This window comes from Columba livia, chromosome 8 (assembly GCF_036013475.1).
Source record: "Columba livia isolate bColLiv1 breed racing homer chromosome 8, bColLiv1.pat.W.v2, whole genome shotgun sequence".
Classification (NCBI taxonomy): Eukaryota; Metazoa; Chordata; class Aves; order Columbiformes; family Columbidae; genus Columba; species Columba livia.
Window position 1 is genome coordinate 29,178,501 of NC_088609.1, and position 20,105 is coordinate 29,198,605.

At 38.0% G+C, this 20,105-nt stretch overlaps 1 protein-coding gene across 1 annotated transcript in view; it reads left to right on the forward strand.

Moving 5' to 3' along the window:
• The first annotated feature begins 6,907 nt into the window (after window positions 1–6,907).
• LOC102084298 (vitellogenin-1) overlaps window positions 6,908–20,105 on the forward strand; it is a 42,233-nt gene continuing 29,035 nt past the window's right edge. Inside the window, exons 1-10 of the mRNA XM_065072746.1 lie at window positions 6,908–7,486; window positions 7,810–7,830; window positions 8,056–8,207; window positions 10,834–11,085; window positions 13,229–13,390; window positions 14,079–14,230; window positions 16,909–17,059; window positions 17,153–17,310; window positions 17,424–17,589; window positions 18,647–18,769. Of these exons, the coding sequence (XP_064928818.1) occupies window positions 7,447–7,486; window positions 7,810–7,830; window positions 8,056–8,207; window positions 10,834–11,085; window positions 13,229–13,390; window positions 14,079–14,230; window positions 16,909–17,059; window positions 17,153–17,310; window positions 17,424–17,589; window positions 18,647–18,769 (1,377 nt within the window). The 5' untranslated portion in view covers window positions 6,908–7,446. The remainder of the gene's footprint in view (window positions 7,487–7,809; window positions 7,831–8,055; window positions 8,208–10,833; window positions 11,086–13,228; window positions 13,391–14,078; window positions 14,231–16,908; window positions 17,060–17,152; window positions 17,311–17,423; window positions 17,590–18,646; window positions 18,770–20,105) is intronic.

Consider the following 20,105-nt stretch of genomic DNA (forward strand, 5'->3'; position numbering starts at 1 on the left):
TGTGCTGCTGTCACTCCCTTTTATCTCTTTCTATACATTTCCCAGCATGTTGGGTGATTGGAAATTTATGGATGGAGCTGCTGATGTGCTTTCATGTAGAGCATATTTTCTTTTACAGCAATATGTCTCATATTTTAATTTCCCTTTGTTGTTACCAGCAGTTACTTTTATGCCTGGAAGATGAGCTGTTCCCATACTTCTCCATAGCTTCTCCTAGCAACATTTCTTTGTAGAGGGGTTGGTGAGGAGAACTGAAAGGTTATAGGGCTGCTACCTTCCAGAAAGGTACTGAATTATTTAGTATCAACACTTCTACCTAAAAAGATAGCATCTTTTGACTCCAAGTTCAACTGTGGCACAGCCATCATGTGTTAGAACAATGGCTCGAGCACACTGCTGCTATGGAAAGCCCAGGAGCTGTTTGGAGAGCCTAAACATGGGCAGTTTAAAAAAGAAATCCTTAATGCTTATGAGTAATAGTTACACTGAGAAAAAGATTTGAGCTTTATAAACAAACAAATCTTGTGTTAAGAGTCTTGGCTGTGCTAATAGGCAGTTCTACTTTAACTCTGTGTGAGATGGCAGCCACAGGCACCTGTGCTGAAGAGTAGATGCCTGTGGTGGTGAGACCAAGAATGCAGGTGGTATAGGATGCTTTTATAACTAGTTGGGAATTAAAATAGAACAAATATATATATGTTATATGCAGATTTGGCATCAACAACCCTTTTGCAGGAGGCACTGCGAGCACATCATAAAAAAATGCCATTTCAGTAAAAGACCCGTGATTGTCTGTAATCCTGCACAAAGATACTTATCTATTCTCAGAGGAACAAGAACTTTTAAAAATGTTCCGAGAGGTATCCAGGATAGAGCAGATTTTCAAGCCCTATTCATATTTAGAACTACTTTATTTCTTGAGTGTTTGCACTGAAGTTACAGTGGTTACTCAAAGAGCAAATTAGTGTCAGTATATACTAGATATAACTCCAGTTAAACTCCATGAATAGATACCATTAACTTCAGTGGAGGGCAGTGAGTGCAGTGAGCCAGAGTCTGCCTTTGACTTTTGCCTATATTCATGTTAAAACGCCTTCAAAATAGAATTTGAGCAGTTAAACATTAAGACTGCACATACCACACTGGAGAACGGCATTTGTAGTGTTCTGGCCATATTAAATTCTTCCTACAGCAAATGGCAATCTTTCTCATAAGACTGTTAGAATTGCTCTCAGTTAAATGGGTAAGAAATTTTCTGCAAGATGGGAGAAAATGCAGCTGTGTAAGAGTGTAAGACACAAGTCAGCTGAAAATTGCAGGCCTGGATCTTCATCCAGATCCTGCATCTCCTGGATAGAGGGTTTTGACCAACACTCATTCTTTATATTAGGGGGAATAACACTGTAGTGGGTCTGCACTTCCTTGATAAGCAGATATGAACTTCAGTGGTCCATTTGGTATTATAAAATGTAATTCTCTTATAAAGAAAATGGGATTATGATTAACACATGCTGTAGTGGGAATAATCATGTAGCAACTTTCTTTCACAGTGATGAAACATACGGTGCTCAATTTATTACTGAACTAACTTTCGCAGTAACTTGAAAAACAGTATTAAAATGAAAAACATGTTATTTTTATATTATTAGATCTTTTAATCTTTGGAAGTCACAGTCATTGATTAAATACTGATAGGTGATTTTGTGGGGCTTTTTTTTTTTTTTAGTAAAGTCAATGTCTTTTGTTTGAACTGGCAGATGGCAGAGTATTATCTATTCCTTCCTTGGGAATAATACACTGCTTATCTTATCTGACCCATGACCTAATGTCACAGTGACCCAGTGCTGTGAAACTAAGGTATCACACACCTCGTATATTCTGTACCGAGAGAAAGTTCATGCTGAGCTTCCTCCTTATCTAATACCATAAACTTATCTGATACTCTGACACTAGAAAGTGATGATCTGGATCCATCATGTACTTGCAGTAGTTCTGTACTATAAGGGAATAAGTCACTAAGATGAAGGTCTATGGTGTAGTAAAATAATCATTGTTGTGACTGATAATATTGGCTTCTGAGGAAAAAAGTCAGTGCTTCCCCGTCATTCATAAAGAATCTTGCACATTTTGGGTGGAACCACAAAATAAGTAACAATTTTAAGAATTTGTTATATATTTGTACGAGTCCACACTTAAAAATATATGTAATAAGTCCAATTCTTTTATTTGGAGTGTCTGAAGTTTTGCAGCCCTAATACACTTGGTCTGATGTAAAGAAAACAAACAAACAAACAAACAAACCCACACACCAAAAAACCTGAAACAAACAACTTGATAATTTTCTTCTTGATAATGTTCCTCCAAGAATAGATAAGTATCTTTGTGCAGGATTACAGATGATCATGGGTCTTTTTCTGAAATGGAAACTTTTTAGTGTGCTCACAGTGCCTCCTGCAAAAGGACTGTTGATGCCAAGTCTGCTAAATCAGGTGAGCACTTCTTCCTACCATCTATCCTAATGCACATGGGATGGCCTGGAATCATCTTTCCTTCCTGCAGCATTACCCACATTTCATGCAGTCAGACTACATCGGAATAAACACTATAAATTCATGGAATCAGAGAATCATTTTGCTTGGAAAAGACTCTTAAGACCACTGAGTCCAAGCATAACCTAAATCTGGCATTAAACCATGCCCCTAAGAACCTCATCTATAGGTCTTTTAAACACTTACAGGGATGGTGACTCCACCACTTCCCTGGGCTGCCTGTTCCAGTGCTTCACAACCCTTTCCCTGAAGAATTTTTTCCTAATATCCAGTCTGAACCTTCCCTGGGGCAACTCGAGGCCATTTCTTCTTGTCTTAAAAGTACACAAGTACTTTTTCCCTCTGGATAAGTTACTAGTCGTGATAGTTCTAACCAAGCATGCAATTAGAAGGAGTAGCTCAGTCTGTAGAAGAACAACATTTAATGCAGCACACAGAGCTCTCAGGTGTCCTATATGTGCAGTCACCATTTCATCCCTGAAGTGACTGAGGTGGAGACATGACCAGGCTAAATTTCAGGGCTACCTGATTTCCCGTTCGTATCAATGCCACAGCAGCTAATCACTCTGTGACCATGAAGTCTAAGTTAGGGTTATGATGAACTTGGAGAAATTATCTTCCAGTGCAATAGAATTACACAGCAAACATCAGTCCTCAAATATGACGTGACTCAAATCTCAGATGGCAAGCTGTCTAACTTTTAACCCTGCTAAATGACTTGGGAAATATTATATACTGAAAGGGGGTTAAAATCCTGAAGCTACTTAATCAGTATGCTGGCTGGTGAGCCAATGATGATAGTCATGATGGTGGACTGTTAGGCTTCAGAATATGTATTCTGTATTTGAACTAAAATAAAACCCTTCGAACATCTCAGTAAAGCTAAGATGTATCAGAACAATCTACTTTCAGATTGAGAATGTCAGAGATGGATTGCACACACTTCCTCTCTTTTTCTTAAATTCATTCTTTTCTCTGGAAATAACGGGCAAATCCATACCAGGCATTAGGAACAGTCCAACTGACCACCAAAATACACAAAGGTGACTTTGGCTTAACAGCATACATTAATGAAAAATAAATTTATTGAAACAAAACTCTACAGCTATACCATAAGACTAGAACAATGGCGTCTTTAAAAACATGCATACTCCAAAAGCTAGACAAAATATAAATAGCATTTCTACATATTTCATTTTGCAAACCTGGAATTCAATTCCCACGGTTATCACTACATTGGTGGTGTGCCAGCATCAGACTGGGATAATAGCAGGGAATTGGGCCTGTTATTTTCTTTCTAGTAAAAGGAATGGATGTCCAAAAAACAAAAAACACCTTTTAAAGCAAACTAATGTAACAAAATCCCTTTGTGAATGTACAAGAATGAGCATATGGCAATTTAGCCCAACCCAGAACACATTCTTATTCATTAGACAATGTCCAGAGTCTCTGGAGAGAATATCAAACATTATCTTGGAGACTATGCTACAATAGTAAATGCTGAGTATTTTGAGGGAAAAAAAAAAATCAAGGAGTGAATGTTAAATATGAAATAGGTGTGATTTTTTTCATATATATATATTATTAAGTAAGATTTCTTCATCTTTATAAATGAGGAAAACTAAAGGCTAAAAATCACTTAGCTTAGCCAACTGATCATATCTATTTTAACCTGCTATGGTTGCTTGGGAGCTGTTTTGCTAATCCCTTCTTTGTCGTTAGGCTATATATTAGCAGGATGGAAATGGCATCACTGCACCATAATTCAACAATATGAATACAGAACAAGGAGAGTGCAGAGCTATCGGCAGCAGTACAACAGCAGATAATAAGACTCTGTTACTCAAGCAGAATGTGTTATGTAAAGACAATTGCAGTGTAGAAGCAATAGCTCTAATCAGGTTAATTAGGCTGTATTCATGTTTCATTTATGGTGCAAGTGCCCTGTAAATTCAAAGCAGTCTATCTCATCTTACTGCACTCCTTGCACAGCCGTCATGCTCTCTGTAACACTCAACATCATATATTTTCTCCCTTAAAATGAAAAAATCCCAAGATATTTCTCATCTCTTTTTAAGAATTCCTTTTCTTCATTGTCTATGGCTTAAAAAAAAAAAAAAAAAAAAAAAAGAAAGGAAAAAAAAAGAAAAAAGAAAGGCAAGAAAAAATAAAGAATATACTGGTGGTGTATAAAGCCCAAGCAAAGCACATATTACAGTTCCTTCCTCTGCAAACAAATCAGGCACTTTTGTTGCTTGTGGAGGGCCTGTTTAATTGCACTTTATTTATTTTTCATGTATTTTCTTGCTCACTAATACAACATGTTGAATGTTTAAGAAAAATCATATTGGCTTTCAAAAGTGTGGCTCTCAACTTTCCTCCTTTTAACAGTTTCCTTAAAGTGATGGATTGCCTGTTTGTTCCCTCAGAGCTAGCTGGAAGGACGTCTGCTTTGGAGAAAGGATTAGAGCCCAGGGCTGTGACCCTCAAACTCTAGCTGTGTCTTCTCTCCACTTACTGAATTTATTAGGTTGTCCCTTCAAAGTAATAATGGACACAACAATTCTGAGATCACTTTCTCCTTACTTCCAAGAAAATAAGCCTGGGTAGAGAGGAGTTATTAAAAAAAAGAGAGAACATGCTAGAGATGAAGAGAACATGGCAGCCTGCGCAATTTATTGTGTGGTTATTTTAGCTGGCTATCTAGCAATCACCTGTCTACATGCTGATCGTGAGCTTAGAATCAGTGTTCCCCTTTAAAAAAAGAAATTCAGTATTTTCACTACCAAGCTAGCACAAATCTATTCATGTTACACTTTAATTATAAAACCTTTTATGAAACTTGAAAAATGTTACAGCTCCAATTTCATACGTATGTGTCCCTTAGACATTATTTTAGCATACTCTTAATAACAATGCTTAAATTCATGGTCTAGCTTATGTAGTTCTGTAAATTAGATATAAACATTCTTGTATGTTCTGTCCTGTGGAAATGTGGCTAGTTGAGCATGACAGCACAATATTGCTGCAGAGGTCAAGCTGCAGGACTGATGAGTGATGCTATAACAGCTGGGTGACCCAAATAGGAGAGTTTGGCATAGTATTGCTTACAGTACTACGCTGCTGCTGTGCATTTACTTCCATTCTGGCTGCAAAAAAATGTGACTGTTGGTAAAGCATTTCTAACTACATTTGACAGTGCTTATATACCAGACAAGGGATGGCATTGAATTTCACAGGGCCCTCAAGCATGGTGCGTCTCGTCATATCTCACACAAATTAATACCCTAGAAAAAAACAGCACTTAATTTTTCACCATCTGAACACACAGTGAACCAACACCCCAGTTATGAATCTCTTGTAATGGTTCGCCTGTCTATCAATATTTTAAAATATTTTACTAGACACACACTTCATTTCAAGGAAGATCTGACTGCTCAGCCAATTGTGGATTTTTCCCCTTATGAAAGAAAGCTGCAACATTAAAATTGTCAAGATTTCTGGAGGAATTGGTAGTGAAGGTGCCCCAAACATCCTTCATTTGACTTTTGCTTTTCCCCTGCTTGTCCATCCAGCACAGCTGCAAGGAACTGGGTCAGAACAGAGGGACCACTCAGCTGCATCCCCACCTCCAGCTCAGGTGTACTGGCACCACAATAATAAACTTCACTATTCCTCAGTCAGGTGGCATCACTCCAAATCAATGAAGTAATGGTGTAAAGGGACCTTCAGTAAATATATTCTCAGGCCCAATGGCAGAGGCTTCAGGACCTGAACTCAGGTTTCACCCTTCTTCTCCCTGATGAATAGCAACAGCCAAGAAACCTTGTTCTCCTCCTGAAGGACAAAGTCTCGCTGCCTGCCTATGTGCATTATTCGCAAGTATGTTGTACCTTTCGTAGCCCTAAGGAAATACTAGATATACATTCCTGAGCTTTCCTTCCTGCCCCTTCAGTAATCCTTGTACCCAGGTGTTTTTTTCATGATATTTAATTTACCATTTGACCGAAAGACAAGCTTAAATTCAAATTAAATGTTAAACGCTTGCAAACAAAGTATACATAACTGAGGTTATGGAGCGAACTCACTCTTGCCTTAGTTTTGCTGAGGATTGTTCTAAATGTTATTACTACAAGTAGGAATCTCTGAATCTATTTTCCCAAGAGTAGCAGCAGCCAAAGCTCCATGAGAACCCACGGTGAAGGACTCAATGCTCCCAGCTCACATATTAATTTCCCTCCTGTTTTCATCATAGAAACATTGACCATTAGTCCAAAGCTAATGTGAAGGTCAGACTGCCAAGCTTTGTCTTTGCAGATGCGAGTAACAAGATATGCTTGGAAAGAATACCATGGTAGATACCACGGAAAGACAGTTTATCATGGCGTGTCTATGAACTCTAAGTTATCTCAGTCCTGATTGTGTGAAATTAGTCACAAATTCTTCTCTAAAAGTAGAGTTTCAACGTGACGGAGCAAGGTATGTCTCCAAAGTTGTGACCGTTAGCAAGAGCAAATTATCAGGAGACTGAATACATGATTGGAGAAAAGATTAATTATTTCAGTTATGATTGAGGAACTATTTTAATTTCATTTTAAATTTTAATTATTCTTTTAATATATAACTACAATGTAAAATAAAAAAAATAAACAGCAGAAAACCAGCAAACAAGATATTTTGAAAATGAAATCTCTATTTCACATAGGAAGTCAGTTGAAATCACGAGGTGATTTGAAGTTGTCAACATTCATGACCTCAGAAATGTTTATTTTTCGATTGATCAATACGCATTCTAAAATATGCTTATTTGTCAAACTGACATTCCAAAAGAAACATGTGATAGCACAGTCCTTTATAAAAGAGAACCTGGCATGTTCACCTTTACTTTATCCCCATCATGAGGGGCTTGATATTAGCCCTGGTTTTAACCTTGGTGGGTAAGTAACTTATCTGCTTTGAAGAATTTAAAATAATAGAATCAGGAAAAGGTTTCAGAATCTAAATACAGTTCGCTTATAAACATGAGCTTCAACATTTTATAGAAAAAATTATTTAATGACAATTTTTTTGTTGTTTAGGGGAAAAGGGCTTTTGGCTATGTACTGAACTAGAAGTAAAGTTAATTAGAAAGAGTTATGCCATATGTACAAGATGAGATATAGCTTTTCATACCAAAATACATTAACATTTGTTTGCTTTTTTTTTTTTTTTTTTTTTTGCTTTGTCATTTCATTACTCTTTTTTTTTCCTTCTCTTTCAGGGAGCCAGCATCTTAATTACCGTAAGTAATTTTCCTATCAGCTAATATAATTATAACGAGTGAAATTCAAAATAGAATCTGAAAAGTATATCAATGTTTAATATAATTTTACAACAGCTAATTTTGTTCAGGTGCAATACAAAAATTAACAAATTCAACTTTTTTTGTTACATACATTCTAATACAGGTACTTTAATATGTTCTGTACAGTCTGTACAATGTTTTATGGGAACCATTTCTTTGCAGAACCTGATTTCAGTGAAAACAAGGTTTATACATTTGATTATGAAAGCACGCTTCTCAGTGGACTTCCAGAGAAAGGACTTAAAAGAGCCGGAATAAGAATAAAAAGTAAAGTGGAAATTAGTGGTATTGGGCCAAAACTTTGTCTTATTAGGGTAAGAAAATGTATTCAGTTTGAAAGGTAAAATTCTCTTCATACTTAACTTCTTTTTTAAGCTTTTGGGAATAATTAAGTTTCATCATGTGTTGTGCTTACTCAGGGAGAATGTAACTAACACTACTGTTTTTTATGCAGCACCCTAAATTCTATTTGCACTTTGCCAGATAATTCTCAGCTCAAGCCAGCCTTGGGCTTGAAGGATTTCTTCTGCTTTGTGGTCAGGGAGACAATGGAATGTAATTTGAAATGCACAATAATTTATTACTGGATCAATCCAATTGTTCCAAACTGTACAACCTAGGATTATTTAATCAACTGATTTCGTAACCAGCAAATGAAATGCAATAAAATGTGCAACAGTAGCTGGCTGTGATTCAATATTTAGCATAATTAATGTCATCTGGTGGCTTCTTTTTCTGCAGAGTCCCAAATGACATTCTTTGTCATCCTCAATTGTATATTTTTACTGCATGCTGAGTAATTACTAAGAGTTCTGATTATGTGGAAAACACTTTCGGCTTTAACAGAAGCTTATACATGCTTCTAATGAATGTGTTGAAACGCACCCCTCAATTGCTTTACACAAACTCCACTTAGTCTTCTGTATATATGGAAGAAAAATGATCTTTTTAAAAGCTTTTATTTCACAAATTGAAAACTGCAGATTAAAAAGACTGGTGACTGTCTGATAAATGCTTGTAAATGCTGTAGCCTCCCAGCCCGAATGAGCCTTCTGTTACTAGGTATTTTTCTAAGTTCAAATTATAATAGATCCAGACAGGAAATACTGCTTTTCCATGACCTTTGCAAATGGCTGGACTTTTTTTTGCAAAAAACAAGGAAATAAGACCCACACGTCTGCACTGGTGAGTAGAAGGCTTCCCTGGCAGAGAGGAGGCGGAAACAGTCTTGTCTTCGCCCCACAACCTCCCCCATTCCTGCTCAAACAGCTCTCAGTGTGCCAGTGTGAGTCTTCGTCTAAAATTGACTACTGTTCCCTAAAACCTTCCAACCCCGTTTCACCTGCTCTCATGCATTTGAGGAAAAGTTTCATTTTCAAAATTAAGTACAGAAAGAATTTCAGGCAAGAAAAATGAGAGAAAATAATAATAAAAAATCATAATATTTGGGGGCAAGTTCTAAGCAAAAGGTAACGATACATTTATTCCCTTCTGCTCTGGGTAAAGTTTATTTTGCTGCTGTTATATTTAAATTAGGCAGTTTGGAGGGATTGTTCAGGGAATTATCTTTCTTCTGTAGCCTACTAGTTCGCATTCAGCCCAAGCAAATAGCTGTGTTCCCTGGGCGGTTTCCAGCTGACAATTTTTTCATCGCAAACCCACAAGTAAGAATTGCCAGCTGTGTTCAAAACCCAGCACACAGCCAAAGTCCTGCCTGGGCCCTGAGGGCTGGGGAAAACTACCTCATCCTGACCCTGCAGAGCAGTCCCAAACCTGCCCATATGCGATATGCCAGAAGCATGTCCAAGAGGCAGCATGAGGGATTTGCTCTCTTAACAGCCTCCTCTGTAAGCTTCAGTTACTGGGGTTGGCAGTGATCTCCATCAACACAAATAAATATGAAAGTGCAGTCTCCAGCGATTTGCTGTATGAGGTTTTAGTTTGTGTGGCTTTCTGAGACATTAATCCGCATCTTGCATCCCATCGCCAGCCTGAGGTGTCGGAGAAAAGTCTCTTTAAATTGTCAAAACATATAGAAGGGAAGGGTCCTCTGAGAAACTAAGCTAAACATGCCCTGTTCCCATGGGGTAGAAACCATCCGAGTTATGCAGAGTTTAGCACAACTTTCTACTTGCTTGGATGTGGCCCAGGTTGAGGCTGGAGTGCGAAGCGCAGAGTGGGGCTGGGGGCAGCGCCCAAGCCTTCAGCTCCGCAGCAAAATGTGGTGGGAAGGACAATATTTCTAATCCGCTCTCCACTGCTCAAACTAATTATGACTCTCCGGCTGGCCCAGCAGCCACGTTGTTATTAGTTTCTGACTGCTGTCTGTGCTCTGCGGCCCCAGCGAGGGAGACAACAGAGTTCACAACAGGAGTTAACGATGCTTTATGCAACATTAACTTTCTCTGGCAATTTCCTGCAGATCTTCCATACTACGTTTGTGTAGCAACCTGCTTCATGCGGCTCTTCTCTGGCTCATTTCTCCATACAAGTCAACCTTTGGCAATACAGATTATTTACAAAACAGAACAAAGGGCAGTGACTGTGGAAATATCAGCATCATTTGCATTACTCTCTTTCCTTTTCTATATGGAAATATGTTTATCAATACTAGCTATGTTAAACGACAACTTTAAAGTTTTCCCTTTGTAAAGGCTTTTTGTTATTTAAACATGTATTTTTGATGTGAGTAAAGCTCTAGATCAAACTCATTTTCACCGGGGACCACATCAGCCTCACGGTAGCCTTCAAAGGGCTTAACGTAATTTTAGGACTGTATAAATGCAGGGGTAGTTACATTTGGCCCTTTGAAGGCAACTATGAGGCTGATGTGGCCTGTGGTGAAAATGAGTTTGACACCCCTGCTCTAGATGCTTAGATGCATTGAAAAAAAGTTACCTGAAAAAATAAAAGAGGAATTATAACCCTTCTTTGTTCTAGATTCACTCTATCGAAGCAGCGGAGTATAATGGTGTCTGGCCTACAAGCTCATTCTCTCGATCACTCAAACTGACTCAGGTACTAACTGGGCAACTGAGTAATCCCATCAAGTTTGAGTACAGCAATGGCCATGTTGGAAACCTTATGGCTCCTGAGTCTGTCTCGGATGACAGTCTGAACATCTACAGAGGGATTCTGAATGTGCTGGAGCTAAGTATAAAGAAGATGCAGCATTCATACAGCTTGCAGGAGGTGAGCTTTTTTGTTTTGGCCATCGTGGTCACTTTGTAAATAAATAAGCCTTCTCTTCAGATTCTTCTACTGTATTTTCTGAATTTTTTCTTGACATAGACTTCACTAAAAAGGAACACTTAAGCTTGGGAAATCATTATTAAGTTGTTCTCATGGGACAACATTTGATGGAGCTGTAGCTAAACAGGACAATAGAACAGCAGGTTTTTAATCTGGCTGATCAAAATATTTCAGAAAATGCATTTGCAGGATTAGACCCTTAGAAAATCTGGCTTGTGATTCTAGAGAAAGTAAACTCCTGTGAAAGCTGGAGCCTACATAAAATTTGAATACTCTATTAAAAAAGCTTAAACATACAGCACAAGATTAAAGGTAAAATAACAGTAATTTGACTTTTTTTTACCAACCATTTATACTTTAATCTCTTTTAACTCCTCTTCTAGGAGAAAAACCGTATATATGCCATGACATTACTGTAATAGCTTTGACAGTTGCAGTTGATGCTCTATTGGAATTTCCACTGTTTTTCAGGTTTTAATATCTTAGTCAAGGTAAATCATCTGATATTACTATTCACCACAGAAATTGCAATGTGTTTAGTTTTTGCAAAACCATATTTACATTGATTAGACTGCATTTGATTCAGAGACCAGCAAAAACTTTGAAATTATTATACTTTCATATTATTTTATTGAAAATGCAGACCAGAGTAACTTTAATTTAAAAAAAAAAATATTTTTATGTAAGTAGAGCTGTTTCTGGGAAAGGAATTACAGGATTTAATATTTTCACACTGTTTGTTGCACATAAAAACCTGGGTGGTGGTGTCACATATTCTGCAGCTCTATTTTCTCATATCTTGTTTTACATCTTCTTTCTAATTCAGTTAGCAATATGTCCTACTCTCACTGCTGAGCAACATAAGTGACTTCACCTCCTAGAATAATTTCCTAGATTTCTTTGCTTTTCTCAGACAACAGCTGATTAATGACAATCTCAAGTCACTCTGTAAAGGAATATAAACATGACTAGTCCCCAAATCTGAGCTGCAGGGAGGTTTAAAGGACTAACCTGGGAAAGTCTACATCATATGATGCAGGGTGTCGGGTAAGGGTGTCTGACCCAGCCATGGACTGCACACAGCTGGGAAGTCCAGCTAGGCAGGAGGCTACTTCATCCCACCGAGCCCAGTGGGCTGGACATTCCCATCAAAAGTCTAAATATGTCCACCACACCCTGCAGTCTGCGGAGGAGTCCCACACCTGTGTTTGCAGAGTATGAGGCTTTCAGAAAGCTTGAGCAATTCCTTTTTCTAGCCATTACCACAGTGTCTTCAGGAACACTGTTAAGCTAAAGATGAAGTGGGTATGTCTTGCCTCCCAACCACCACATGACCATTTTGCTGTTCTGACATAGCCCAGAGCTGCTCTCTGGAGTGGCTATGCTATCAATAACAATAATAAAATCATGAAAATAACCCTTCCTCCTAAAATGCAATCAAATATTTTCCTCTCCAAAAATCTCCTCACTGACTGAGGAGATTTAAGAGCTCTTATAAATATATATGCTTGAAATATTATTGAAGATCTGAGCTAAAACTGCAAACTCAAGAAAACCCACAATCAAAACTCTGCTATCCTGATATTCTTTTTAATTATTGCTATTCACATTGTGACAGATCATCTGATACTGCAAGGCCTGTTCTGTAGGCATTTATAAGCTGTCTATAAAAGCAAATTTTAAGGGCAGAATGTCACCTCCTACCTTAAAATACTTCTCCTGATCAAATTATTTTGGCACTTTTTATTACTATTCCTCAAATCATATTTCATAATCGACAGCTCTAACTGGGAATTGTTACTCACCTTTTCTGAGGCTCCAAATATTATCTCAGTGAAACTCTTGAGAATTCTAGTTCTCTCAGTGAGACACTGATTTGCCTTTCTGAAAACCTCTACATTTAAAAAGTGATGAAAGTAACAGTCAACCCATTTATTTTTTTTTTCCTGGAGATTATCATAAATTAAAAATAATTTCTATCAGGAATTTTGAATTAAAGAATTAAAGTGGAAAGCTTATGTGGGGAACTGGTGAAACTTTGTGTAAGGGTGAACTTCTGTGATCACATTCTCATTTTTGACAGGCTGGGATCGGAGGTATTTGTAACACAACATATGCAATCCAGGAAAACAGGAGAGCAAACTTAGTCTATGTGACCAAATCCAAGGACCTGAACAGTTGTGAAGAGAAAGTTCAAATGGTAACAGGTTCAGCATACACTCAACCATGCCAGATCTGCCAGCAAGTAAGTTGGAGTGATATTATGTATACATATTTTATATTCATATACAAGGAGTCATTTGGCATCCACGTTACCTATTGCTTTGTTACATTTTAAATGAGAGAAAAGTTGGATCTTCTGTAACTAGTTATCAGCATTCTCCTTCTGTATGAAAATCAGATCCACAGAGTCACAGAGGTCTGTGTTGCAGACTCTCATGTGCTGCAGACACACTCCAACTAGCTTAAACTAGTTGGCTTGGAAACTATTAATTATCAACATGAGTTAATTTACCTACTCTATTGAGGAAAAAGATAATCACAATGTCCAGTTACTGCAATTTGAGGTAGGTACTGCTGCATCTTATTATAATCCTGTCTTTGAAATAAGAAATCGTGTGGCTTATACTGCTGCTCTCCTCAGAAAAATATATCTCCTTCTCGAGGGAATAACCAATTACTTATATTTGGGAAAGGGAAAAAACAGCTAACACTTCTTAGCAGTAAAAGTAGCGGAGCCAGGCAGCATGCATGACCTCTCCTGTGGAAGTGTGCACACAGAATTCACATAAAGTGCTCATATGGACAATGAACAAAACAGCTTTGGAAAATAAGTGGGTTGAATTCGGTGATGTAATAGTTTCTAGTCACAAAATTTAGAAGTTCAATGACTTTCTGTTTCCTTTCTTGCTTTGCTTTTCTGTATCACACAGAGAAACAAGAACGCCCAGGCAACTGCTACTTACAGTTACAAAATTAAATATGCACGTGATGAAGCTGTAATTACACAAGCTCATGTTGAGGAAATCCACCAGTTTGCACCCTTCCATGAGATAAGAGGAGGAAATGCAATCGTAGAAGCAAGGTAGTGTACATATGCCTTTAATTCAGCAACTAACTCAGCATCTCAGTAATCTGGTCAAACTTCATAACTGAAAGAAATCCTTTACTTCCACAGCCTATTGTTTGCCAGTATTTAATTACACAAAATCCCAAACAGTTCATAAAAACAACCTTCACTGTTAGTTGTAAATCTGAAACATGCACATCACTATCCAAATTTTGTTAGCTCAACTTGGCAGGGTTTGACTATTATATTTCTCAGGGATATTTGATTTATGTTATAAAAGCCAAAACAAATGTAATTCCATCTGAAAAAATGTAAACTAATATATCTGCAGTACAATACTTTGAAAGACAGTTACTCACTGAGAGAGAGTTCCCTGGAAAATAATAATGCAGTAAGAAACCCTGGAGACTAGTTCACACGAAACCTAGATAGGACTTTGGATTCTGATACACTTCCTAAGTACAGTGGGCTGCTTGCACATCTCTCATCCAAACAGTTTCTTGGTAGGAAATTGGGTTTTATTGCAAAAAGATTGGGCTCAAAGCATATAAAATGTGTTTGTTTTTCCCCAGAAAATTTTGCATATTTCTTAAACAAGTTTGGGGCAAAATGAGAATATGGTTGTGTAAGAAATGAAATCCCTGCTTATTTTTAGCTCAAGCCCCCAAACCTTCAGTGACTGAAATTTTTTTTATATGCTTCAGAATCACCTATTGAAAAATTTTCAGTTACCTGCTTTAGTGACAGACTCTATAGACAGGGGTGCCCTACTGAAGAGAGAGGCTTTCTGCATAAATGCCATTGTACAGAAGATATACCTGAGTCCCACTCCAGCTGCTGTAATCTCGCATTGCTCCATTACCTTCTGCAAGAATCTATTGGTATAATACACAGTTTTGGAAACTGCAACATCAGAAAGTTCATGTCAATAAATCACTGATTAACTTCATTAATATGATGAACATGTTCAGTCTGTATAAAAAAAAAAAAAAATATTAAAGGTGAAAGTGGCTTTACTATCTCATGCAACCAAGGTGTTGTGAGTGACCATTAGTCTGAAGCCAATGGAATTTTCTGATTTAACCTCTCTTCTTGCAAGCATGAGTAAGCTGTCTTCCTTACTGTTCTTCCTCAGGTATTGTGCTCCCAGTGCCTTTACTTTTCCCCATTTTCTCTTGCATTGCCCAGCAGATGGGGTCAAATATAAGACAGCTGATAAGATCTCAATATGTCACCCAAGTCTTCAGAAGTTATTTCTACAATGCACTTTCTGTGAGAAAAGAAGGGAAAAAAAAATTAACATCAAGGATTTAAAATATTTGGAGCTGAGTTTTCAGACCTGTTCAGCATAAGCCTCTTGCAGCACCTTTCAAATCCAAGAGAGGTTTTACTATTGTTTTGCCATTTTAATCCTATCTTTAGTATTCATTTGCTCTTCTCTTCAGAGTATAACATTTTCCCATCTATTCTAGCCAGATATATCTCTTCCCAGAATGATGGAGATGAAGACATAATAGATTCATCGTGTTCTGGAAGGGGGAGTTAAATCTGTCCACGTGTACCTGATGTTATACTTTCTGACCCAAATGCCCTTTCAATAATATTGTATAAAATTTCAAGAGCGAAAAAAATCTCTTGCTGATTCTGTAGCGATTTCTATTCAGCTTCCAGTGACATGTCTGCAAAGCAGTTACATGCTGTTTTCCACAGCAGTTCTCTGCAATCCATATGGAAGGAGTGGATAGAAATGATACAGAAGATCATCATAGAGATTCCAAAATAAACACATCAATTTTCTACAGAGATTTCAGGATACTGTGCAGTACAACAATATTGCTTTTGTAATGTTTTTAGTTGTTCAGTACAAATGCCTAATTTTATTATAGTGTCCTAAACAGACCTATTTTAAACATAATTGATGGAACAGGATGAAAATGTAACAAAGATAGAAAATATTTACAAAGAGAGTCTCTCTTTGGAATTATTCTTAGTAACAAGGATGAAGGTTTGGTACTCCTTGAAAAGTTTCAAAAAACTTGAGTATTTTTCCAAAGACTAATCCTGAATTTATCTGGCCCTTTTTGTTTGGGAAATACAATTTGAAACTTCATGAGGATCTTTTATCTCTGCACTACCCAGGACATTCATCTTGCCGGGCAAAATGGGGAAAGCATTGTAATAGAGCAAGTAAAAAGATTGTAGCATTTCCTATTGTATCTAACAATTTTCAATTCCTTTTGAAGCTTCCAGGAGGCACAGACGTGTAAGAGCTTTTATGAACTTCTTAAAAGTTTTAAATTAAGTGATAAATTCTGAAAAAAAGTTTCCCATTGGTTATTTTTCTCTAATCCTTAAATTACTCCTTAAGACACAACACACAGTTCCTTTGATCTTCGGGCCACAGCCTCTCACCTCCCACTTCTTCCCTCAATTCTCAAGCCATGCTATTCCCAAAGGAAAGCACAGGCTGGCTCTGATCTGAGCCTTGCTGTGTAAGCACACATCTTCTCACAGTACAGTTCTGAGCATCATGTCCAAATGTATCTCATTGCAAACACCTTTGTCCCTCAATAACAAAACCCTTTGGAAACAATTGAAGTCACATTGTGATGGAGGGAGGCAGAAACACTGCTCTCTGTTCGGTTTGTACCCTGCATCTTGTGATGTTATCTTCCTGGATTCCTCCATTCCAGGCAGAAACTTGCTTTGACTGATGTGCAAAAGGACATGGCAGAGGTCCCACCAAAAGAATTCCAGAATCGTGGGTCACTTCAGTACCAGTTTGGCAGTGAATTGCTTCAGCTTCCTGTCCACTTATTCAGAATAAAAAATGTGGAAAGCCAGGTAAACCAGCCACTGGACAGACTTGGAGGCTGGAATTCATTGCGTGTGGAAAAATAATGTGTGTGAGCTTTGTACATTCTAATCTTCCTGTAGATAGAGGAAAGCCTGCAAGACCTAGTAGAGACCTCAACTGAACAGCTCCCCAGTGATGCACCAGCAAAAGTCCTCAAGCTTTTGCACCTCTTCCGTGCAGCAAATGAGGAGAATTATGAGTCAGTGTGGAAGCAGTTCTCCAGTCGGCCAGTGTACAGGTACAAGCAATACAAGTGGTGATTCTTCTGCTGATAAACTCTGTTGGAGACCATCTGGAATGACTATGTTCAAATGCGTATCTGGAAAATGGTCTTTGCCTTTCCCATTACAGGCGCTACATTTTGGATATCATTCCTGCAGTTGCCAGTCACCGTGCACTCAGGTTCCTGAGACATAAAATGGAAAGACAAGAAATCACCAACTGGGAAGCGGCTCAGACGGTGCTGGTGGCTCTGCACTCAAGCACACCAACTCGGGACGTGATGGAGCAAGCAACGGTAGGATTCTGTAAACACTCTAAAATTGCTCTTTACTAATTTTAACATCTGTCATATTTATTCCTTTGACAAGATTGCAAAGGCTTTGAAAATGCAAAGGTTTTATATCCCCTAGTGAGGCTGAAAAGAGTTTATTTCCTGACTGTCTTAAGGAGAGGAGAATGCAAATCAAAAGGGCAAAAATGAATACAGAATGAAACAGGAAAGACTAAACTACCTCTCAGTGACAGAGGTTATTGCCGCAAACAGTGGTTTCTAGTCTCCCTTTGTCTAAATGTACTTTACAGTTACATCAGATTAGATCTCTGAGTGTCTACAAAGACTAGGCAGTAAGAAATACATATTTGTTATATCCTGTGTTCGTGACCTAGCAGGATGGATATAAATCAGAGCAAATCTATCAAAATCAAGGGAATTATGTCAGTGTGGAGCCCACGCAGGAGAAGGTCTGCTGGTTTTTCAGTTTTTTTCCTCTTCTGCAGGGTCTAATTCAAGCCTCAGATGCAGGAACTGCCTACCCTAGGTAGAGACCACAAATGTCAGACTAGAGTTTTGCCCTTTCTAAAAGCCGTGACAGTCCAGCTGTTACTGTTCAGCAATGCTCTGCTTCCCACTCAAGGAAGCAGTGGGCTGGTGCCTCCTCTCAGCTCCTACATTTATACAAAATATTCCTCTCTGCCCAAAGTACTAAGGTCTTTTCACAATGTACCTCGAGTTTTTGTACCTATAGGTGAGGGAATTATAAAACAATGACGAATGTTTCTTGACTAAAGTGTGTTTTTCCATTCCATAACTGGGTGATTTCCTCCCTTTGGATTATAGACGATGCCAAACTTAAATCTGAAACACTATAAAAGCAACAGATCTGCCTTCCAGATGTTACCTGGAATTACTTTAAGGTTGCATTGTCAAATACAGTCATATCCACTGATTAACTATAGATCTATGGATACAAAAATATCAAAAGCCTGGTTTTGCCTTGCATTTGGCAGAAACATATTTTTTAATGTTGTTGCTCTTCATTAATGGTGGTTATGAATAACTGCTTTCTTCCCAGCTCATCGTGAAAAAACATTGCCCACGTTCAAGTTCCATACTTGGGAAGGTTTGCCACCTCAGCTACGCGTCACTGTGCCACAAACAGTGCTCTTCATCAGACTCCTGCTCTGAATGTCTCCAGGTAACCACATTGTTATTTATTGTTTAAAAGAAAAATTAAGCCTTGAGTTCTTTCCTCATTATTCAGAAACCTGTATTTCACTTCACTACAGTGTTTCCTTTGGGGAAAGGAACCCCAGTTGGTTAAATATAGCGTTTTTCTCTTTAGATTAATGCACAAAAGAGAATGAGAGGAAGAAGAATATAATTCATAGCACTTTCTATCTGAGTATCTCTGAGTGTTTTATTGCCAATTATTAATGAAGCCGCAAGGCACTACTCTGAAACACTTTAAATATAGATACTTATATACAGTTATAAATAAACTAAGTGACACAAAAGCCCAGGTTTTTGCCCAAAGTCATGTAGTCCAACCATTTCTCAGCTAGAAGCAGAGCCCAGTCATCTACATAGACTATTAGCTCTTAATAATGGTAATATCCTTCCTGTTTTGCATTGCTTTTAATCAGCAGGCCTGAAAACTAAATAGGCGGTAAATAACATTTCCCCATTCTACAGGTGTATGTCATGATTTATAGAGGTTGACCACTCAGCCAGTAATAGAGGGAAAGAGAAATAGATGTTTTCAGTCTTTGACACTGGTCAGTCCACCATCCCCAGTAAAAGCAGAATGTTCCCAATACATTGTGTACCTGCTGTAGTTGTTTTCCTGTAGTACATGGGCATGGCCAACATTCCTACATTGTGTCTCCTGTATTATAATCACCACCAATGTGCTTAAGCTCGTTAAATCTGAGAAGGCCAGTGCCAGGGAATGGGAATTCTTTCCCAAAGCAAATGATTGTATTGGCTTATTCAATACATTTCAAATATCCATTCATTCAATTAGCAATATCAAATGGACTGTTTTTACAACATCAATGGATCTCAAATGTGGTATTTTAAAGCATGGGAACTTTATTGAAAATATTCTATAACATCTCAGGGTTTCTTTTTCAGAACCATTATGTAGCATTGAAAGCATTTTTCCATCAGGATTTAGTTCTCATAGTCAGCCTTCAGACCACTATTTCTAATCTTGCTACGTAAATGTTAAGTGTGATCCAGTTGCTTATGATGAAGGCTGTAAAATGACCTGATGATTGCATTGCCAGCTGTTAATCCACACTGAAAGGAGGCTGACACAGCTGAAGTTAAGGGCACCCCCACTAGTCATAGAATTGTAGAATCACAGAATAGTTTGGGTTGGAAGGGACCTTCAAAGGTCACCTAGTCCAACTCCCCTGCAATGCGCAGGGACATTACAGTCATATCTTAAGGAATCTTATTTAAGGGTCTGAAGAATTTAGCAGTATCTGCATTTTCGCCCCGTCTTCAAATATTAGACAGAGATACTC